The 25,009-nt window shown below is 46.0% G+C and overlaps 1 protein-coding gene across 1 annotated transcript in view; it reads left to right on the forward strand.

The window, feature by feature from the left end:
* LOC124795947 overlaps positions 1–25,009 on the forward strand; it is a 120,009-nt gene that overhangs the window by 58,616 nt on the left and 36,384 nt on the right. Inside the window, exon 2 of the mRNA XM_047260027.1 lies at positions 1,016–1,383. Within this exon, the coding sequence (XP_047115983.1) occupies positions 1,016–1,383 (368 nt within the window). The remainder of the gene's footprint in view (positions 1–1,015; positions 1,384–25,009) is intronic.

Below are 25,009 nucleotides of genomic sequence, written 5' to 3' on the forward strand. Positions count from 1 at the left end.
GGATACATGCGGACGTGCATTGTCCTGTTGGAACAGCAAGTTCCCTTGCCGGTCTAGGAATGGTAGAACGATGGGTTCGATGACGGTTTGGATGTACCGTGCACTGTTCAGTGTCCCCTCGACGATCACCAGTGGTGTACGGCCAGTGTAGGTGATTGCTCCCCACACCATGATGCCGGGTGTTGGCCCTGTGTGCCTCGGTCGTATGCAGTCCTGATTGTGGCGCTCACCTGCACGGCGCCAAACACGCATACGACCATCATTGGCACCAAGGCAGAAGCGACTCTCATCGCTGAAGACGACACGTCTCCATTCGTCCCTCCATTCACGCCTGTCGCGACACCACTGGAGGCGGGCTGCACGATGTTGGGGCGTGAGCGGAAGACGGCCTAACGGTGTGCGGGACCGTAGCCCAGCTTCATGGAGACGGTTGCGAATGGTCCTCGCCGATACCCCAGGAGCAACAGTGTCCCTAATTTGCTGGGAAGTGGCGGTGCGGTCCCCTACGGCACTGCGTAGGATCCTACGGTCTTGGCGTGCATCCGTGCGTCGCTGCGGTCCGGTCCCAGGTCGACGGGCACGTGCACCTTCCGCCGACCACTGGCGACAACATCGATGTACTGTGGAGACCTCACGCCCCACGTGTTGAGCAATTCGGCGGTACGTCCACCCGGCCTCCCGCATGCCCACTATACGCCCTCGCTCAAAGTCCGTCAACTGCACATACGGTTCACGTCCACGCTGTCGCGGCATGCTACCAGTGTTAAAGACTGCGATGGAGCTCCGTATGCCACGGAAAACTGGCTGACACTGACGGCGGCGGTGCACAAATGCTGCGCAGCTAGCGCCATTCGACGGCCAACACCGCGGTTCCTGGTGTGCCCGCTGTGCCGTGCGTGTGATCATTGCTTGTACAGCCCTCTCGCAGTGTCCGGAGCAAGTATGGTGGGTCTGACACACCGGTGTCAATGTGTTCTTTTTTCCAATTCCAGGAGTGTATTTTTTGTGATGACAGGAGAGACTCCACCCGATGAGGCGCCGGCGGCAGTGATGGAGCGGCAGGAAGAGGAGTCGGGTACCAGCGGCCGCGTGCTGGAGCTGCAGGTGGAGATGCGGGCGGGGGGCGGCGGCGCGGCGGGCCTGCACGTGACGCGCACGCAGTGGGACGTCTTCCCCTGGGTGTCCGCCGTGGACGCGGGCTCCCCCGCCGAGGCGGCCGGCCTGCGCGCCGGGGACTGCCTGCTCGCCGCTGCCGGCCGCCACCTGCTGGGCGTGCGAGTCGCTGCCGTTGCAGACGCCGTGCGCCGGGCCGCCGCCACCGGCCGCGTGCCGCTCTCCGTCTGGAGGCCCGACGCCAAGCACGCCGCCGGCTGCAGCGACGAGGTGAGTATACTGCCAGATGTAAAGGAGTCGTCATCTGACAGCTAGCGAGTCCACCTCAGCAGCTGATTGGTCGTGGGTTAACATCTGCAGTTTATAAAAGGGGGGAGGGGGGGGGGGCAAATAAAAGTGACCCAGAGAACAGAGCTCTAGGGTTGTTGTTGTTATGGTCTTCAGTCCAGACACTGGTTTGATACAGCTCTCCATGCTACTCTATCCTGTGAAAGCTTCTGAATCTCCCAGTACTTACTGCAGCCTACATCCTTCTGAATCTGCTTAGTGTATTCATCTCTTTGTCTCCCTCTACAATTTTTACTCTCCACGCTGCCCTCCAATTCTAGATTGCTGATCCCTTCATGCCTCAGAACACGTCCTTCTTCTAGTCAAGCTGTGCCTCAAACTCTTCTTCTCCCCAATTCTATTCAATACCTCCTCATTAGTTATGTCATCTACCCATCTACATCTACATGATTACTCTGCAATTCACATTTAAGTGCTTGGCAGAGGGTTCATCGAACCACAATCGTACTATCTTCCTACCATTCCATTCCCGAACAGCGAGCGGGAAAAACGAACACCTAATACTTTCTGTTCGAGTTCTGATTTCTCTTATTTTATTTTGATGATCATTCCTACCTATGTAGGTTGAGCTCAACAAAATATTTGCGCATTCGGAAGAGAAAGTTTGAAATTTCGTAAATAGATCTCGCCGCGACGAAAAACGTCTTTGCTTTAATGACTTCCGTCCCAACTCGCGTATCATATCTGCCACACTCTCTCCCCTGTTACGTGATAATACAAAACGAGCTGCCCTTTTTTTGCACCTTTTCGATGTCCTCCGTCAACCCCACCTGGTAAGGATCCCACACCGCGCAGCAATATTCTAACAGAGGACGAACGAGTGTAGTGTAACCTGCCTCTTTAGTGGACTTGTTGCATCTTCTAAGTGTCCTGCCAATGAAACGCAACCTTTGGCTCGCCTTTCCCACAATATTATCTATGTGGTCTTTCCAACTGAAGTTGTTCGTAATTTTAACACCCAGGTACTTAGTTGAATTGACAGCCTTGAGAATTGTACTATTTATCGAGTAATCGAATTCCAACGGATTTTTTTTGGAACTCATGTGGATCACCTCACACTTTTCGTTATTTAGCGTCAACTGCCACCTGCCACACCATACAGCAATCTTTCCTAAATCGCTTTGCAACTGATACTGGTCTTCGGATGACCTTGCTAGACGGTAAATTACAGCATCATCTGCGAACAGCCTAAGAGAACTGCTCAGATTGTCACCCAGGTCATTTATATAGATCAGGAACAGCAGAGGTCCCAGGACGCTTCCCTGGCGAACAACTGATATCACTTCAGTTTTACTCGATGATTTGCCGTCTATTACTACGAAATGCGACCTTCCTGACAGGAAATCACGAATCAAGTCGCACAACTGAGACGATACCCCACAGGCCCGCAGCTTGATTAGAAGTCGCTTGTGAGGAACGGTGTCAGAAGCTTTCCGGAAATCTAGAAATACGGAATCAACTTGAGATCCCCTGTCGATAGCAGCCATTACTTCGTGCGAATAAAGAGCTAGCTGCGTTGCACAAGAACGATGTTTTCTGAAACCATGCTGATTACGTATCAAAAGATCCTTCCCTTCGAGGTGATTCATAATGTTTGAATACAGTATATGCTCCAAAACCCTACTGCAAACCGACGTCAATGATATAGGTCTGTAGTTCGATGGATTACTCCTTCTTAAACACTGGTGCGACCTGCGCAATTTTCCAATCTGTAGGTACAGATCTATCGGTGAGCGAGCGGTTGTATAAGATTGCTAAGTAGGGAGCTATCGTATCAGCGTAATCTGAAAGGAACCTAATCGGTATACAATCTGGACCCGAAAACTTGCCCATATCAAGCGATTTGAGTTGTTTCGCAAACCCTAAGGTATCTACTTCTAAGAAACTCATGCTAGCAGCTGTTCGTGTTTCAAATTCTGGAATATTCCACTCGTCTTCCCAGGTGAAGGAATTTCGGAAAACTGCGTTCAATGACTCCGCTTTAGCGGCACAGTCGTCTGTAATCTTCAGCATTCTTCTGTAGCACCACATTTCGAAAGCTTCTATTCTCTTCTTGTCCAAACTACACTCCTGGAAATGGAAAAAAGAACACATTGACACCGGTGAGTCAGACCCACCATACTTGCTCCGGACACTGCGAGAGGGCTGTACAAGAAATGATCACACGCACGGCACAGCGGACACACCAGGAACCGCGGTGTTGGCCGTCGAATGGCGCTAGCTGCGCAGCATTTGTGCACCGCCGCCGTCAGTGTCAGCCAGTTTTCCGTGGCATACGGAGCTCCATCGTAGTCTTTAACACTGGTAGCATGCCGCGACAGCGTGGACGTGAACCGTATGTGCAGTTGACGGACTTTGAGCGAGGGCGTATAGTGGGCATGCGGGAGGCCGGGTGGACGTACCGCCGAATTGCTCAACACGTGGGGCGTGAGGTCTCCACAGTACATCGATGTTGTCGCCAGTGGTCGGCGGAAGGTGCACGTGCCCGTCGACCTGGGACCGGACCGCAGCGACGCACGGATGCACGCCAAGACCGTAGGATCCTACGCAGTGCCGTAGGGGACCGCACCGCCACTTCCCAGCAAATTAGGGACACTGTTGCTCCTGGGGTATCGGCGAGGACCATTCGCAACCGTCTCCATGAAGCTGGGCTACGGTCCCGCACACCGTTAGGCCGTCTTCCGCTCACGCCCCAACATCGTGCAGCCCGCCTCCAGTGGTGTCGCGACAGGCGTGAATGGAGGGACGAATGGAGACGTGTCGTCTTCAGCGATGAGAGTCGCTTCTGCCTTGGTGCCAATGATGGTCGTATGCGTGTTTGGCGCCGTGCAGGTGAGCGCCACAATCAGGACTGCATACGACCGAGGCACACAGGGCCAACACCCGGCATCATGGTGTGGGGAGCAATCACCTACACTGGCCGTACACCACTGGTGATCGTCGAGGGGACACTGAATAGTGCACGGTACATCCAAACCGTCATCGAACCCATCGTTCTACCATTCCTAGACCGGCAAGGGAACTTGCTGTTCCAACAGGACAATGCACGTCCGCATGTATCCCGTGCCACCCAACGTGCTCTAGAAGGTCTAAGTCAACTACCCTGGCCAGCAAGATCTCCAGATCTGTCCCCCATTGAGCATGTTTGGGACTGGATGAAGCGTCGTCTCACGCAGTCTGCACGTCCAGCACGAACGCTGGTCCAACTGAGGTGCCAGGTGGAAATGGCATGGCAAGCCGTTCCACAGGACTACATCCAGCATCTCTACGATCGTCTCCATGGGAGAATAGCAGCCTGCATTGCTGCGAAAGGTGGATATACACTGTATTAGTGCCGACATTGTGCATGCTCTGTTGCCTGTGTCTATGTGCCTGTGGTTCTGTCAGTGTGATCATGTGATGTATCTGACCCCAGGAATGTGTCAATAAAGTTTCCGCTTCCTGGGACAATGAATTCACGGTGTTCTTATTTCAATTTCCAGGAGTGTATTTATTCTCCATGTTTCGCTTCGATACATAGCTACACTCCATACAAATACTTTCAGAAATGACTTCCTGACACTAAAACCTATACTCGATGTTAACAATTTTCTCTTCTTCAGAAAGGCTTTCCTCGCCATTGCCAGTCTACATTTTATATCCTCTCTACTTCGACCATCATCAGTTATTTTGCTCCCCAAATAGCAAAACTCCTTTACTACTTTAAGTGCCTCATTTCCTAATCTAATTCCCTCAGCATCATTCAAGTTAACTCGACTACATTCCATTATCCCCGTTTTGCTTTTGTTGGTGTTCATCTTATATCCTCCTTTCAAGACACTGTCCATTCCATTCAACTGCTCTTCCAGGTCCTTTGCTGTCTCTGACAGAATTACAATGTCATCGGCGAACCTCAAAGTTTTTATTTCTTCTCCATGGATTTTAATTCCTACTCTGAATTTTTCTTTTGTTTCCTTTACTGCTTGCTCAATATACAGATTGAATAACGTCGGGGATAGGCTACAACCCTGTCTGACTCCCTTCCCAACCACTGCTTCCCTTTCATGCTCCTCGACTCTTATAACTGCCATCTGGTTTCTGTACAAATTGTAAATAGCGTTTCGCTCCCTGTATTTTATCCTTTCCACCTTCACAATTTGAAAGAGAGTATTCCAGTCAACATTATCAAATCTTTCTCTAAGTCTACAAATGCTAGAAACATAGGTTTGCCTTTCCTTAATCTGTTTTCTAAGACAAGTCGTAGGGTCAGTATTGCCTCCCCTGTTCCAACATTTCTATGGAATCCAAACCGATCTTCCCCGAGGTCGGCTTCTACCAGTTTTTCCATTCGTCTGTAAACAATTCGTATTAGTATTTTGCAGCCGTGACTTATTAAACTGATAGTTCTGTCATTTTCACATCTGTCAATACCTGCATTCTTTTGGGATTGGAATTACTATTTTCATCTTGAAGTCAGAGGGTATTTCGCCTGTCTCATACATCTTGCTCACCAGATGGTAGAGTATTGTCAGGGCTGGCTCTCCCAAGGCTATCAGTAATTCTAATCGAATGTTGTCTACTCCCGGGGCCTTGTTTCGACTTAGGTCTTTCACTGATCTGTTCTAGGGTACAAACAAACAAAACAGAGGAAAGTAAATACAGTACTAAACATATTATAGCTGATGTTGAAAGTGACCACCATTCATCTCTCGATTCTTTTGGTCCCTGGGCAGCAAGTTGCTGAAGGCGGATCGAAGCCGCACTGCTGGAATTGCTGCAGCCTTGTCCGAAATGTTGTTGCAGTTCTCGAAGACAATGAAGGTTGTTGCGATAACCTTAGACTTGAGGGCTCCCCACATAAATTTAATCGCACACTGACGGATCAGGTGACTGGGTGACCAGCCACGGCCGAGACCAGACTGACGTCTGGTAACAACTCCGTCAGGCGTGAAGGTTGTGTAAATGTACTCCAAAGTGGATGACGTAGCGGGTGTACATGAGGTATGGGCATCAAGGGATGTGGTTATGTGCATACATTCACATTCAGTCATATCCACTCCTCCAGGCCACTTTTATTTGCTCCGCCCTGTATACAGGGTGGTCCATTGATCGTAACCGGGCCAAATATCTCACGAAATAAGGGTCAAACGAAAAAACTACAAAGAACGAAACTTGTCTAGCTTGAAGGGGGAAACCAGATGGCGCTATGGTTGGCCTGCTAGATGGCGCTGCCATAGGTCAAACAGATATCAACTGCGTTTTTTTAAATAGGAACCCCCATTTTTATTACATATTCGTCTAGTACGTAAAGAAATATGAATGTTTTAGTTGGACCACTTTTTTCGCTTTGTGATAGATAGCGCTGTAATAGTCACAAACATATGGCTCACAATTTTAGACGAACAGTTGGTAACAGGTAGATTTCTTAAATTAAAATACAGAACGTAGGTACGTTTCAACCTTTTATTTCGGTTGTTCCACTGTGATACGTGTCCCTTTCTGAACTTATCATTTGTGAGAACGCATGCTGTTACAGCGTGATTACCTATAAATACCACATTAACGTAATAAATGCTCAAAATGATGTCCGTCAACCTCAATGCATTTGGCAATACGTGTAACGACATTCCTCTCGACAGCGAGTAGTTCGCCTTCCGTAAAGTTCGCACATGCATTGACAATGCGCTGACGCATGTTGTCAGGCGTTGTCGGTGGATCACGATAGTAAATATCCTTCAACTTTCCCCACAGAAAGAAATCCGGGGACGTCAGATCCGGTGAACGTGCGGGCCATGGTTTGGTGCTTCGACGACCAATCCACCTGTCATGAAATATGCTATTCAATATCGCTTCAACCGCACGCGAGCTATGTGCCGGACATCGATCATGTTGGAAGTACATCGCCATTCTGTCATGCAGTGAAACGTATTGTAGTAACATCGGTAGAACATCACGTAGTTAATGAGCATACATTGCACCATTTAGATTGCCATCGACAAAATGTGGGCCAATTATCCTTCCTCCCACAATGCCGTACCGTACATTAACTCGCCAAGGTCGCTGATGTTCCACTTGTCGCAGCCATCGTGGATTTTCCGTTGCCGAATAGTGCATATTATGCCGGTTTATGTTACCGCTGTTGGTGAATGACGCTTCGTCGCTAAATAGAACGCGTGCAAAAAATCTGTCATCGTCCCGAAATTTCTCTTGTGCCCAGTGGCAGAACTGTACACGACGTTCAAAGTCGTCGCCATGCAATTCCTTGTGCATAGAAATACGGTACGGGTGCAATCGATGTTGATGTAGCATTCCCAGCACTCACGTTTTTGAAATTCCCGAAAAAATTTTCAAATGTGTGTGAAATCTAATGGGACTTAACTGCTAAGGTCATCAGTCCCTAAGCTTACACACCACTTAACCTAAATTATCCTAAGGACAAACACACACACCCATGCCCGAGAGAGGACTCGAACCTCCGCCGGGACCAGCGGTACAGTCCATGACTGCAACGCCTCAGACCGCTCGGCTAATCCGCGCGGCTGAGATTCCCGATTCTCGGGCAATTTGGCTGCTACTGATGTGCGGATCAGCCGCGACAGCAGCTAAAACACCTAATTGGGCATCATCATTTGTTGCAGGTCGTGGTTGACGTTTCACATGTGGCTGAACACTTCCCGTTTCTTTAAATGACGTAACTATCCGGCAAACAGTCCGGACACTTGGATGATGTCGCCCAGGATACCGAGCAGCATACATAGCACACGCCCGTTGGGCATTTTGATCACAGTAGCCATAAATCAGCACGGTATCGACTTTTTCCGCAGTTGGTAAAAGGTCCATTTTAACATGGGTAATGTATCACGAAGCAAATACCGTCCGCTCTGGTGGTATGTTCCTTGATACCAAGTACTTATTCGTGTGTGACTATTGCAGCGCCATCTATCGCAAAGCAAAAAAAGTTGTCCAACTAAAACATTCATATTTCTTTACGTACTACACGAACATGTATTAAAAAATGGGGGTTCCTATTTTTAAAAAAACGCAGTTGATATCCGTTTGACCTATGGCAGCGCCATCTAGCGGGCCAACCATAGCGCCATCTGGTTTCCCCCTTCAAGCCGGACGAGTTTCGTTCTTTGCTTATTTTGTGAGATATTTAGTCCGTTCATTATCAATGGACCACCCTGTATATGGCGTCTCTTCTTCCGGACATGTAAAAGAGAGAGGCACGCGTATTCAAATACAAAGCTATGCAAACAGTCAGAATACGGCACTGCGGTCGGGAACGCCTATATAGGACAACAAATACCAGGCGCAGTTCTTAGATCGGTTAATGCTGCTACAATGGCAGGTTATCAGGACTTAAGGGAGTTTAAACGTGGTGTTATGGTCGGCGCACGAGCAATGGGACAAAGCATCTCCGAGGTAGCGACGAAGTGAGGATTTTCCCGTACGACCATTTCATGAGTGTACAGTGAATATAAGGAATCCGGTAAAACATCAAATCTCAGATATCGCTGCGGCCGGAATTAGATCCTGTCAGAACGGGACCAACGACGACTGAAGAGAATCGTTCAGCGTGACAGAAATCCAGCCCTTCCACATGTTGCTGCATATTTCAATGCTGGGCCATCAGTAAGTGTCAAAATGCGAACCATTCAAGGAAACATCATCGATATCGACTTTCTAAGCCAATGGCCTACTCGTGTACCCTTGATGACTGCACGACACAAAACTTTACGCCTTCCCGGGTCCGACAACACATTGGACTGTTGATAGGTGGAAACATTTTCTTTGGACGGACGAGTGTTGCTTCAAGTTGTATCGAGCGGACGGACGGGTACGTGTATAAAGGCAGCCTCATGAATCCATGGACCTTGCATGTCAGAAGGGGACTGTTCGAGCTGCTGGAGGCTCTGTAATGGTGTGGGGCGTGTGCAATTGGTGTGACATGGCACCCCTGATACGTCTAGAGAAGACGCTGACAGGTGACACGTACGTAAGCATCCTGTCTGATCACCTGCATCCATTCATGTCCATTGTGTATTCCGACGGACTTGGGGAATTCCAGGAGGACAATGTGACACCACGTACGTCAAGAATCGCTACAGAGTGGCTCCAGGAACACTCTTCTGAGTTTAAACGCTTCCGCTAGCCACCAAACTCCCCAGACATGAAGGTTACTGAGCATATCTGATGTGCCTTGCAACGTGCTGTTAAGAAGAGATCACCCACTCGTACTCTTACGGATTTATGGACAGCGCTGCAGGATTCGTGGTGTCAAATCCCCCCAGCGCTACTTTAGACATTAATCGAGTCCTTGCCACGTCGTGTTGCGGTACTTCTGCGTGCCACATGGGTCCTACACGATATTAGACAGGTGTACCAATATCTTTGGCTCTCCAGTGTATGTATGTATAAACAGAGACGGCCAACAATCTCTTCAGTGCAGATGCACACCAAGCTCAAACTCTTACTGGAGTCGGCGAGATGTCGCGAGTAATGAGGCTAATGAGCTGGGGCACTACATCAGTAGTGTGTGTGGTATCAGCTGAGAAGTTGTGTCTGACGGGAGGCGTGCTAGGGTAGTCTGTGCTGTTGTAGTCACCACTGCGTCCAGTTGGCTTTGTGGTCAGCACATCTGCCTAGTAACCGGAAGATCCGGTTCGAATCCTGGTTCAAAAAATGGTTCTGAGCACTATGGGACTTGACATCTATGGTCATCAGTCCCCTAGAACTTAGAACTACTTCAACCTAACTAACCGAAGGACGTCACACAACACCCAGTCATCACGAAGCAGAGAAAATCCCTGACCCCGCCGGGAATCGAACCCGGGAATCGAATCCTGGCCCAGGACAAATTTTCAGCTGGCCCCATTGATATAAATCAAGCCTACTGGCAGCTAATGTCTTTAATTCCTTTTCACTTGGGATTCAGTCTGAGAACAGTGAGTTCGATCGATTTGGAAGAATTTTATAAACTCAATCTCATGAAAGAATTGGCGAAATCCTACTAATGGAAAAATAAGGACGTAACGAAATTTCCGTACCTAAGAACTCGTACATTGCACAGGCCACACCATTAGACAAGAAGAGAAATAGAAGTAATCCGCTGAATTACGGATATGTATCATTGAAATCAGTTTTGCAATTCATTTTAAATTAACTTCCCGATGCGCCAGAGAATTGAAACTTCCAACATTTCTCGGAACTGCCTGACGACACAATATTAACTCGCTTTTTTTGCACGGCGTGTGATGGAGTGTACTTTGTGTACTATTGCCATTTTCCCGTTCTACTCGCGAATGGTTTGCGAAAAGAAACAGTCGTATGGGAATATCCACACTTCATCGCTACCTCGGAGATGCCGTGTGCCAATGCTCCTGCGCCGACTATAACATTACGTTAAAACTCTCTTCAAACTCGATAACCTGCCATTGTAACAGCAGTAACCGATCTAACAACTGCCCCAGACACTTGTTGTCTTACATAGGCGTTGCCGACCGCAGCGCCCTATTCTGCCTGTTTACATATGGCTCTCAGCACTATGGGACTTAACATCTTAGGTACACCAGTCCCATAGAACTTAGAACTACTTAAACCTAACTAACCTAAGGACATCACAAACATCCATGCCCGAGGCAGGATTCGAACCTGCGACCGTAGCAGTCTCGCGGTTCCGGACTGAAGCGCCTAGAACCGCACGGCCACCGTGGCCGGCCTGTTTACATAACTCTGCATTTGAATACGCATGCCTATACCAGTTTTTCTTTGGCGCTTCAGTGAATAATTTATGTATGAACTGTTCACCTCTTTACTTTTATTTATCGCATCCGCCTCACTATTTAAATCTTACCAGTATTTTCATAGCTATTAAAAATTCACAATCACAAATTTTCATGACTATTGGAATGGGGTTAGGAATATGTGTGGGGCTGGGAAAAATTATTTTAAACCTTTTAGTCAAATTTGAAAATGTGGTTTATTAAGAACTGATAATAGACGGAAACAGACGACTGTCTACGTGCCTCTATAAGTGCTCTAACCTCATTTGTCTTATTCTCATAATCCCCACGCGAGATATAAGTTGCTGGTATCATAATGCTCGCACAGTCTTCTTCGAATATATGTTCTCTAAATTTACCCAACAGTGTTTTGCGAAAACTACGTCACCTTTCATCCAAGGGATCGCGTTTACTAAGTTGCCAGTGCATTGGTGTTGCATTTTCGTGTGGGCTGTACCGACCTGGTAGGGTCTTACCACAGCTCTGTATATTTGTTCGATGGCTGTTGTCGTGTCCACTTAACAAGGACTTCAAGAACTGGAACAATTCGCCGTAGTTGGTCGCACCAGCATCTTATATGTAACTTCCCAAACGATTTCCGATAAATCTAAGTTTTCCATTTGTCTTCCCTGGTATCCAGTATCACTTCTCAGTATCGCCGCGAAATACTTATACGATGTGACAGGCTCAAAATTTTAACCACTAATCTCGTAATGCGAAACTATGAGCTTCTTTCTCTATGTTATAGGCGTATCTTATATTTACACGCATTTAGAGAGAACTGTTGTCACTCATCTCTGAAAAGTAGGAAGACAGTATCTATTTCAGACAGGCACATTTCCACTGATTCGTTGATAATGGAGTCAAAAATCCGAAATATGAGGCATAATGTATGTTTCGTTGTATTTCGTAGAGTGATCGGTAGAAGAACGGTGTTCAGTGAAAGTGAATTTGCTGACTTGGAAAAGGCGAGTATGCGACTGGTGTTTCACGATGCGCCCCTAAGCAATTCTAATCTTTAGCCCTACATAACATTTGCCATACTTGCACAGAATCCTATAACCAGCTGCCCTGCGCTGCTCTGAGTCGTCTTTGACCGGTCACAGAAGCACAGAGAATTTTGATGGAGGACGAAAGATAATTTTAACCCTATTTTTACGCAGAAACATTTCCAGTATATGGCATGCAAGCTGTCGTCTTGAAGGCCTCATTCTATGGCTTATGCTGCCATTCGTAAGTCCATAGCGCTCTCTGTATCTGTTGAGGCAAATATCCATTTTCTAGAAACACAGTTTGGAGGTATTGCTTGCAGAATATCGGCACCCAAGAAGGTGTGGGTCTGTGAATCAACGTCTTCGGAACGCCTACTGTTTTATCCGGATAGTGGCAACTAGTTGCTTGTAAATATAGATCTATGTGAGTGAGCTTTCGAAATACCGAAGCCGCGTGGAGTGGTCGCGTGGTTAGAGGCGCCATGTCACTAATCGTGTGGCTCCTCCCGACGGAGGTTTGAGTCCTCCCTCGGGCCTGGGTGTGAGTGTTGTCCTTAGCGTTAAGTTAGGTTAAGTAGTGTGTAAGTCTAGGGACCGATGACCTCAGCAGTTTGGTCCCTTAGGAATTCACACACATTTGAACATTTTGAAATACCGAATGCCCAAGTGTCCCATCCCCAGACTAAGACATCTAGAAATGGTTTCCAGTTAATGCTGGATGGATTCTGTGATGGAAAAACTTGATGCTCCGCGCAGCTGGCGTCGTTATGTGATTTTACCGTGTGAAGATGCTCGATCATGAGGCGAGCTTCCACCACGGAGAGCCCACTGAGCACGAACAGGCTTGCAGAAGAAGTGCGTGCGTTCAGGTAACACAGGCAACTCACAGAGGAAACTCCCCATTGCTCTCCTCTCAGACGTAGTCATAAGTTGCCTGTCAAAAACTGAACACAGATCATGCCTGAAAACAGGAAGAAGGCGTACTGAACTGTGGAAAAAAGAAGAAAAACAGAAACAGTTCAAAATGGTTCAAATGGCTCTGAGCACTATGGGACTTAACATCTGTGGTCATCAGTCCCCTAGAACTTAGAACTACTTAAACCTAACTAACCTAAGGACATCACACACATCCATGCCCGAGGCAGGATTCGAACCTGCGACCGTAGCAGTCGCGCGGTTCCGGACTGAGCGCCTGAACCGCTAGACCACCGCGGCCGGCACAGAAACAGTGAACAGTCGAAAATTAATCTACGCAATGTTGAGGCGCGTGAATCACGCTCGTGTCGTGGTTGTGTGGTCACTGTGTTGGACTGCGAAGGGGGAGATCCGGGTTCAAATTGCTCTCGGTACAAACTTCTTTTTTTTTTTCGCAAAATTACGAAGTTTCCGTCCGGTCATTGACGTGTCTGTTCGCTGGATTCAAATTTGTGTACGTGTCGCGGCGTAATGTCAGTTTCCAACAGCGACATGTAATGGAGGGACCTCCAGACTTACGTACTTCATGTTTGTTCTACACAGATACCACATTTTATGCCTCTTGCGTTCCGTTTTGGAAGTTCTGACTCTTGAATTCCTTCGTTATAACATAGTTCACACCCGTTTATAAGTTGTTTTCATTTCTGTGAGAGATCTATGCAGCATCTCGCCTGTTGTCACTATTCATCGCATTTACTTGCGACGGTAATATATTCTTACCACATGACTCATATTCTGTGACGACCTTCTTCCTGTTTTCATGCTTGATCTGTGTTCAGTTTTTGGCGGGCTATCCAATGGGCCTCCTTACCACTAAATATGAGGGAGGGGGGGGGGGGGAGCGATTGGAAGTTTCCCTTGTGAGTACATCATGCAAGCCGCATCGGGTCTTAAATAGCAGTGCTCAGTATACATTCGCCAGTACACTCCTGCAGATGGTTAGAAGATTCTGTGCCGAAATATCGTACCAGCAAGTTATTGACATCCTGCAGTTATCCCGAAAATTTCGTGGAACAGCACAGAAAACAATTCAGACACGGAAGTGTTCTTATTTCTGCTGTTACTCTCAAAGTGTCTTTGTACGCTGTTTTTCATTAGTCAGCACTGACGGGCCGCAACGGCCGGACGTGTGCACTTTGAGCTGCGCTGCAGCGCCTGACTCAGCGGTTCCACCCACTTCCAGCTGCTTGTCCTGCAACAGCCAGATAGTGCAATCAGAAACGAACTTCTGCCCGCTTCTTAAATACTACATTTTGTCGTTACGTTTTCCCGAAATCGGCAAAATAGTCACGAACTGTTGTGCGGAATTGTTTTCGATGCAGCAAATTGCGTGTATCTTTTTCTTAAGGTAACAGTCAAGTTACCTGCCTTTATTACAGATGTGCTCAAACAACAAATGCGCAGTGACAACTGAGTACACACATGTGCCAGCGTGGTCTTAAATAAGGGAGCTCAACGTACCTTCCCCAGTATACGCAGGGGATGAAACCCACATAGGGACACTCCCTTGGTTCGCTCCCACGCCACTTGGAGCGCTGCAAGTTTAATCAATCCACCATCTCACTTACTTATTATTTTGATTGCGTTCTTGTCGCATCCGTAATGTTGGGCGGGGTCAATGATTCCAAATTTGTTTTTGTTTCATATAAAACAGAAGCTGGTTTCGTTACATGGTGTTCTGCGGACTTAACGTGCATGAGTTATTGAATACGAATCTGGGCGTGAACTGCTCGATTCAAAGGCATTGTATGTATAATGTTCGCATTCTTCGTTATTTTTGTTTGCATCTGTTATCCATACTTTCTCGCATTTAATGGAGAATTCCATGTTAGCAGGTTTTGATAGTATTGGTATTCAGCTTTATTATATCTTGCCACGGAGAGAGTATGTAATTCTGCTTCGAATGGTGTTGCTTCTTGCCTCTGAGTGCCACGCATTTTATAGTGTCTTGCACAGTATGGATGTAGATATAGATGAGTAGGCCCTATGTTTGGTACTCTTGGTGGTTACAAATGGTTCAAATGGCTCTGAGCACTATGGGACGTAACTTCTGAGGTCATCAGTCCCCTAGAACTTAGAACTACTTAAACCTAACTAACCTAAGGACATCACACACATCCATGCCCGAGGCAGGATTCGAACCTGCGACCGAAGCGGTCGCGTGGTTCCAGGCTGTATTGGTGGTTACAGCATGCTTTCTTACAAACGTTAAAAATGCGACAGTAGTTACGCCAATGTTTTCATACGTTGTTAATAGGTACTAAATAGTTAAGTTTCGGCAGACCTCATTAAATGCGAGATGAAGAAAAACAGATAGTAATAAAAATAACGTTGAATATGAGCAATATAATGAACATACAGTGGATTTAAGTCGAGCAGTTAACATACGGATTCGTAAGCAGTAATAAATAGACGTGATGCCACAGAATACCATGTGACGAAACCAGATTGTGTTTCATGTGAAACAAATACAAATATGGAATCATTTACCTCACTCAACATTACGGATGAGAGCAAAAACCGAGCAGAATGTGAGTAACATATTTGGGTTGCAATTCAAATGGCACAAGATGATCGTAACGAGAAGTACAAATAAATACACTTTATCACCACACTCATCCATAAAGTATAAATGAAAATCATTATTATCTAGTACTAGCATTTCGAAATGCATTGATACGGACTTCGAAGCGAACACTTTACTCTTAAGGAACCCCTACAAAAAAGTCAAGGGGCGTAAATGTTCCGGCCATGATGTTGAACCATCTTGACCGATCCATCTGTCCGGAATGGTTCCATCCAAGAGCTGGAGAAGAAATAAACCTCAGTGTGGCAATGCGCCACCTTATTGAAACATTAGATATTTTTGAAATTCCTGTATCTCAGGTGTAACGTAAGGTTCCGACATGTCCAGGCTCAGCGAAAAAGAACGATCCAACAACTGTGTTACATGTGAAAGTGTATGAATAAAAAACTTGACGAGTTAAGCTACCATTTGCAACAAACCGCATAGCTGGTCTAACACAGTTTATTAGAAATAAATTTTTGCAATAATGGAGAGGTTTATGCTCAACCTGTATTGTGCAGCAAGTCACCGATATCTGGCAGTTCGTCCGAAATATAATATGACACTGTACACGCCGGAAAAATTTTGAATTTCGCATGTTTTTATTCTAATTGTATGCAGGAGTTCTTGTCGCGATTTTTATGGCTCAAATGGTTCAAATGGCTCTGAGCACTATGGGACTCAACTGCTGAGGTCATTAGTCCCCTAGAACCTAGAACTAGTTAAACCTAACTAACCTAAGGACATCACAAACATCCATGCCCGAGGCAGGATTCGAACCTGCGACAGTAGCGGTCTTGCGGTTCCAGACTGCAGCGCCTTTAACCGCACGGGCACTTCGGCCGGCGCGATTTTTATGTTTGCTCGTCATATCCCGGTGGGTGGACATCTTCTTGTTCTGTCCTTACGCACCTCAACAACCGCTGTAAAATGGCCTAATAGCTGACATCGGTCAATAGCGGAAAATTAGCCGTAACTGCAGCAGAAAGCGGAAAAGTTGTCACTTCAGAAATGTTGTGCTACTGTGATAATTGCTCGAAAAAAAGTAACATGCATGTAGATTAAAGCCCGTTGCGCAATTAAAGGAAATAAAAAAGCAGACGACTTGACTAAGCTTATATGGATATGGTGTCTGTTCTTTCTCTTTCGGACGTGTCTGAAAGAACAGACGTCATATCCACATAAGTATATAGTTCTGGCAAAATCGGCCATGACCTTGTTCTTCTGTGCGGATGCACACATATTACCCGAACTCTTACGGGACTTGGTAAGAATGTCTTCCACGAATAATGAGTGTGTTGGGGTGGGACACTACGAATGTAGTGTGTGGACATATAGGGTGAGAATGTGGGTCTCGCGGGAGGCGTGCGTGACATGGTCCCTGCAGTCGCACTATCCTCTGTGCCCTCGGTGGCTCAGAAGGATAGAGCGTCTGCCATGTAAGCAGAAGATCCTGGGTTCGAGTCCCGGACGGGCCACACATTTTCACCTGTCTCCGTTGATACATATCAACGCCCGTCAGCAGCTGAAGGTATTAGTATATAATTCTAACTTGACTAAGCAGTCTATACACGATGGATCACCGTTAGCCATAGAGGCACATTTCGCGAAATATCTAACATAATTCGTACAAGGTCGCTCGCTGTCTGGTAAGTAGTGGCGTCGGCAGAGCTGAAAGACTGAAGAACAATACTATGCGAAAATCCAGCCACAAGTTCGCAGCAGGCCTTGATATGGTCCTACCTTCTAATGATATTGTACTACGTTTGGAGACATAAACCATGTTATAAGTATTCCGAAGCCCAAATTGTCGAGACGCCGGCGCCATGGTTATAGCATCTATCAACAACGGTAAAATATCTCAGCCAGTGTATATTGTCTTTCAGATGCAGCTGGTACAAAAAAGGGTATAAAATTGTAACATTTTTATGTTCAGACGTTTTCAGTATTTAACTGTTGACGCTATTCGACAATGGACATCAAGAACTAAATATACCTGAAGTACTGTGTGTTACTTGTTGCTTGAAATGTATCTGCCGTTACATACCAAGGCGGAAAAAATTGCAACATCAAGATGGAGTTGTGCGACATAAACGAAAGTTGGTAGGCGTGTTCGTACTTCTGAAAGATGATATCTATTCATATCTCACTACAGACGCTAGCAGCACCACTATGAGAATGCGTATCAGGTTTGCTTTAAATATACGCTGTAACCATCGTAAGCGTTAGTCACCTTTGAGACTGGACGTGGTGAGTTGATGTTAGTCAAGAATGCCTTTAAGGTGACCAAGACGCCATTATCAACTCGTCGTTGAGTTTGAACGGGGTAGTGTGATAGGCTACGAGAAGCTGGATGTTTCTTCTGCGATACTGCTGAAAGGCATGACTGACAGCCACTGCATATGATTGCTGGCAGCGGTGGTCACGAGAATGTACGGTCGCAAGAAGACAGGGCTCCGGACTCACTTGGCACTACCGAGGTGGAAGATCACCGTGTTCGGCTAATGGCTCTGGCGCATCGTACTGCATCTGCAGCAGCAATATGAGTAGCAGTTGACATCACAGAGACACAACGAACTGTTACAAATCGGATATTTCAAGGACAGTTCCGAGCCAGATGCCCTGTAGCAAGCGTTCCATTGACCTCAAACCACCGTCATTTGCGCCGTCAGTGATGTCAAGCGAGAGCTCATTGGTGGGCAGGGTGGAGGTCTGTTGTGTTTTGTGATGAAAGCTGGTTCTGCTCGTTTTGCTCCGGTGCCAGTGATGGCTGTGTGTTGGTTACGAGGAGGCCACTTGAGGGGTTGCAACCACCCAATTTGCGTGCTAGACACACTGAACATACAACAGGAGTTATGGTCTGGGGTGCGATATCCTATGACAACAAGAGCACTCTCGTGGTTATCCCACGCACCCTGATTCCAAATATGTACGTCAATATGGTGATTCGCCCTGTTATGCTGCCATTCATGAGCAGCATCCCAGAAGGTGTTTTCCAACAGGATAACGCTCGCCCGCACACTGCTGTTGTGACCCAACATGCTCTACAGAATGACGACATGTTACCTTGGCCCACTCTATCAGCAGATCTGTCTCCAGTCGAGCACATATGAGTCATCATCGAATGACGATTCGGGCGCCATCCACAAAAAGCATTAACCGTCCATGTATTAACCGACCAAGTGTAACAGGCATGGAAATGCGTCCCACAAACCGACATCCAGCAGCTATACAACGCAATGCAAGCACGTTTGCATGATTGCATTCAGCAGTGTGGCAGTTAGAGCGGTCACTAATGTACCCGCTTTTCGCATTTGCAGTTCCTTACCTCGAGTATGCATTAACCTGCGATCTTGCAATGTTAATCACTTAAGTATGTTACCTAGACAAATGTATTCCCGAAATTTTTGGTGCTGTGATTTTTCCGTTAATTCCGTTAATATAGACACGATTCAATAGTGTATAACGGAAGTCAAATAAGCAAATAAACAAAACACATATATAGTGCGATTGTCCTTAGGCCGCAAACGTAAGCAAACAAGAACTAAGAGTGCTCAGGGGAGAAGATAGCTCTGGGGAACAAACCTGCCTCCACTTTGCAGGCCGCACAACGCGCACTGACAGTGGTCGCCGATACTTCCTTGGGTCTTCGGAGTTGTACTCAAACCCTGTAACAGACCTAGGTTAGCGTCTGCTTTCCTTTCAAAATCAGAAGAGAATGACCAACACTCAACAGAAAGCAAACTAGAGTACACAAACCGTTCAATAATGACTACTGCATTTGTTCGCAGAGGCTGGCAGTACCATAAACGAGGAAGTACTGGTCCAAGCTTTGTAGGGTACGCTACGCAACCATTGTCCAAAACACCCTCCAGCAAAAACCGTCACGTTTAAGTGACTGCACATCTCTGGAAAAAATTGTAAAAAATGAATTTTTTATTTGTCTATTGATTGGTTGAACAAATAAATTATAAATTAAATTGTTACTTAATACCCTGGATATGGAACTTGAGCTCACGATCAGATTTGAAATAATGTCTTTGACTCGAAAATAACTATCTAGAGCCCGATCGCGAACAGATGAAAAACGGACCCCTTCTTTTAAGTTCATGAAGTTTATTTGCCGAGTTTTTTAGTTACAGCATAAAATAAATGTAAGTAGTTGGAGTCAGTATGATTGATTAAACTATACAACATCGTAGTTTATAGTTTCAAATCGAAGCGTCTATATTTTAGCGTAACTCAAGTCCTTTTACGGGTGAAAACAGTTGACACTGCAACGTAAGCTGCCTTCTAATGCACACAATGCTTCATATTCATTAAATGAATAATATCCACTTCCTACGTTTCGCCACGATACCTGACGAAAACTTTAAAGAGTTCAGGGAGACATCTAAGCCCCACACTGACTTCTCTTTCAAAAATAGTCATTTTCAATTATGTGGCTGTATACATCCCAGAAACTAAGAAGATCAATTTGTCGGTAATGTCTACCTCTACGAAGTCTTCATTCAAACCGCTTCCTGTATGACGTCTCCTTTCAACCCTAGAGAACAATTCTCATACAATGCTCCCATCTCATGTGTTCCCCCACTACCACAACTAACCATTGACTGTCGCTCTTATTGCCTTCCTCCCTGCCGCACTATCACTAACGACGTACCTTAACACAATGTAAAATCTGCAATTTTCGAGTCTATTGGCCCGTTTATGTAAATGACGTCTTATATGAACGTGCTGAAACGCAAGTTAATTTGATCTTACCCTACATACAAACATCCAGTTATCAATGTTAAATAAATGGTTTGCAGCATCACTGAGCTAATCTTTTCATAACTGATAAATTAAACCACAAGAAATTGTGGATGTAACTCATTACTAAAGTGCAATTTATGGTATCACTGATCATTTATTTCGTCTGTATTCCCTTGACATAAAACTACATACTTCTTATGTAATGAGTGTGGGATAAAGTAAACGAGGTTCTTAATTTTGCATGCGCAACTATGTCTTTGTATGTTATTAAATGGAATTTCCATATCGCTGTTGGTAACTTGGAATCTTAAGCTTAATTTTTTGATAAGTTCCCAATGCACACGCCTGCGTGGATTCTCTTCCTCCCGTTGGCTGCACGAGGATACCTGAACTCTCGCTAAGCGCTTTCAGCCCATATCGGTACCACAGGTAGCGCTCAGCCTTCCGCAGCTGGACCTTCCTGTTCCCATTCATACACCAGCAGTCACATCCGTTAGATATCAAAGAGTATACGTGTGGAGCGATTTACAGTGGAATGACCATGCAACATTAATCGCCAGACTTAGATTCATTGGAAGAATTCTCCGGGAATGTCGTTCATCTACAAAGTAGGTAACTTACAAAAGCCTACTTTGACCAATACTTGAATGTTGCCAGACAGGACTGATAGCAGAAGCAGAGAAGACGCAAATAAGAGCAGTGCGTTTCGTTACAGGTTCATTTAGTAAGCGCAAAAGCGTTACGGGCATGCTAGCAAATTCCAGTGGCAGACGCTGCAAGAAAGGCGTTCTGCATCAGGGTGTGCTGTACTGTCCGAGAGCCAACCAATGTGTAGCTTTCTCCTGCGTATATTCGGGGAAAGACCATGAAGGTAAAATTAGAGAGATTCGAGGTCGAAGGGAGGCTTACCAGCAATCGTTTTTCCCACAAAGCATGCACGACTGGAACAGGAAATCGGTGAAGCGAGAGTGGTGCACAAAACACCCTTCTCCACACACCGTAAAGTGTCTTACAAAGTATAGATTTAGTAGATACACAAAATATAGATGTAGTAGATATAGTAGTAACTTTTCGTCTTTACTTACCACGCAAAGCTTTTTAGGTGGGTGGGCTCTCACAACCGACATCGAGCTAATATCTGGGTACAACTACTCTTGCTGGGATGTCAAAGAACGCTCAGAGCCAACGCAGATGTTCACTGTAGTCAATCTTCCCACAGGCCAAGGTTTCCGACAGAAGACTGGCACATTGTCCGTCAGTACTCTTTTAAGCTGAGGGAAACCTCTTCCATTACCATAATCTCACACAGTTACGTTGTATTTGTTATTTACACATATCAATAAAAGTTTTTATGACCCTGATAAGTCATGCATGCGTGTTGCTGTTGTGAGTGTTCCTATAACGATCGAAAGACCACCCCTGACGTTGTTTGTAAACATACACACAATTACCATGAGTGCTGCCTAGGATAGAGTGCCGCTTTCGAATTGATTGCAGCGTTTCAGTTGAAAGTAAAGCATCAGAACGGAGGCATTAAAGACGTCTGTGGAACTGTAGAGCGAACATTCGTCATGCCACGAAGGACAATCGCGACCAATGATCACGTTAGGCGCAGAAGGCTTGTCGACTAGGGTAGTTACCCGACGTGTGCACCAGAGCCAAATTGATGTGATGCAAACGTGGAAACGGTTTCCATTAACATACAGTGTTGAGAACTTACACCACATAGGTCATCCACGTTCGACGGATGCACAGGATTCTCGATAGCTACAAGTTTTCAGTCAAAGAAACCGTGAGTTGAGTGCTCCAGGACTGAATTCGGTGTTCGAAGAGGCTACAAGATTTCATATATCGCATCAGACTATTAGCAGACGATTGCATGACGCGAATTTCCATTTCCGTCGACCATGGCAAGCACCACGTCGTACCCCACAAGGCCACGGACTCCGTTGCGGATGGGTGAGCAATCATACACATAGGTTGCCCCAGGATTGGGGTCTTGTGTTGTATACATTCTTGTACCCTGATAATCGCATACAACGTGTTGGGAGACATCTCGGTATCTCGAACGACTCGAAGATTGTGTTCCGCATGTGCAACAAAGTGATTGTGGAGTGATTTTCTGGGGTAGCATAACATAGGACGACCGTTCTCCTCTTGTGGTGGTTGAGAGCAGTCTCATTGCTCTATATGTACAGTGACGAGATTCTGGAATCAATAGTCGGACCGTATTGCCAACATTTTGGTGAAATTTCATTTTATGGGAGATAACTCTCATGCTCGTCGTACTGCTCTCGTGAACATGTTCTTTCAGCATTTTAGGATCACTAGAATTGAGTAGCCTGCCTGGTTCTCCAGAAATGATGTAGTATCTACGGTTCTTTGTTAACAACGACACACAGCTATAAACAACGGCAGTGAGACGACCACCAGAATTATACAAACATGAGCGAACATGGGTCCAAGGGGGTGGAGGGGGGTGGGTGCCCCAGGGATCAGTGCTTTTTATATAAATGATATGCCCTCTAGTATTACAGGTGATTCTAAAATATTTCTGTTTTTTGATGACACTAGTTTGGTAGTAAAGGACGTTGTGTGCAACATTGGCACTGTTTCAAATAGTGCAGTTCATGACGAAACATAATATGATGCTAAATCATAGTAAGACTAAGTTTTTACTGTTTCTAACATACAATTCAACAAAATCCGAAGTTTTAATTTCACAGACTGGGCATATGATTAGTGAAACTGAACAGTTCAAATTTCTATGTGTTCAGATAGATAGTGAACTGTCGTGGAAAGCCCACGTTCAGCATCTTGTTCAAAGACTTAATCCTGCCATTTTTACTATTCGAACAGTAACTGGAGTAAGTGATAGTCTGACGCGAAAAGTAAGCTGCTTTGCTTATTTTTATTCGCTTATAACCTTTCTGTCGTCTTTATCATCATCATTCATCCCCATTACGGTCGGAGGAAGGCAATGACAACCACCTCCGCTAGGACCTTTCCTAATACGACGGTGCAGGTCTCCCGCATCGTCCCCTACGCTCCTCGGAGTATGGGACCTCATCATCATCATCAACAACCTATGGTATTATATTTTTTGGAGTAATTCTTCCCATTCTCAAAGGATATTTTTGGCTCAGAAACGGGAGGTTCGGACAATAAGTGGTGTAAGCTCGCATATCTCTTGTCGCCCCTGCTCATTGGTCTGGTATTCTGGCATTGGCCTCTCAATATATAAACATTGTTTGATGTCTTTTCCTGTTAAGAATATCAGCTTATTCCCATGAATTAGCACCTTTCACTCAGTTGGTACTAGGCTCAAATCCAATCTGCATTTGGATCGCACTTCCTTAATTCTTGTGCAGAAAGGTGTGCAGTGTACTGCTGCATCAACTTTCAGTAAGCTACCACAAGTATTCAAATCTAAACTGAAGAGTTTCCTCATGGGTCACTCCTTCTATTCTGTCGAGGAGTTCCTTGAAAAATTAAGCTGATTCCTGTGTTATATTGTTGATTGCGTTTACGTAGACTTGCGGTTTGTCTTTTCTTTGGGTTCATAAACATTTTATTTTATCTGTTATTACTTTTATGTTGTAATTTCGTGTACTGACACGTACCATGAGCTTGGAGATGTGCTCCTCAATTTGGTCCTACGGAACTAGTGTAAAACAAAAATAAAAAAACATTAATTGGAGACCACAAGTCCAGAGCGAGTCTCATGACATGCAACCTACAACAACCCCTAACAGTCTGTGAGTTGAACCTCCACCTAGAAAGACTAAGGCACAAGAGAGCGAGGCTTCGGTGGCAACGTGCCGCCGGGAACACTCGTCCAGCGGTGGCGCTGCCATCGAGTGAAGCAAGAACCCCCGCCGCCGCCACATATTCGCGTGCGGCGCCGGGCTGCTGCCGTGGTGGTGGCGTATGTGGGTGTTCGTGACGCGTGAACCCAATCGTACATGTGTGGGATCGATTGGGACGAGCTGGTTTTGGACGTCGACAACGACCACGTACTCTGCTCGATCGAAGCAGAATCACCATTCAGAGCCGACCGTGGTGACCGAGCGGTTCTAGGCGGTTCAGTCTGAAACCGCGCGACCGCTACAGTCGCAGGTTCGGATCCTGCCTCGGGCATGGATGTTTTTGGTGTCCTTAGGCTAGTAAGGTTTAAGTAGTTCTAAGTTCTAGGGGACTGATAACCTCAGATGTGCTCAGAGCAATCATTTGCCCATCATCACCATTCAGAAGGGACGATATGGATCACATTTGGTTTGACGATCTCACCAGTGGTATGCCACAACGGATTCGACCCTGCATTTGAGCGAGGACACGTTCTTTAACGTACTGACATTACACGGGAGTTAACAAATATTTGATTTTTTGAACTGGTGTCCTGGACACATTGCAAATGAATATACGAGTATGCCTCGGAGCCAATGAAATTCCAAGGATACGTTTTGGTTCCAGAATGAGATTTTCAATCTGCAGCG

The sequence above is a fragment of the Schistocerca piceifrons genome, chromosome 4 (genome assembly GCF_021461385.2).
Source record: "Schistocerca piceifrons isolate TAMUIC-IGC-003096 chromosome 4, iqSchPice1.1, whole genome shotgun sequence".
Classification (NCBI taxonomy): Eukaryota; Metazoa; Arthropoda; class Insecta; order Orthoptera; family Acrididae; genus Schistocerca; species Schistocerca piceifrons.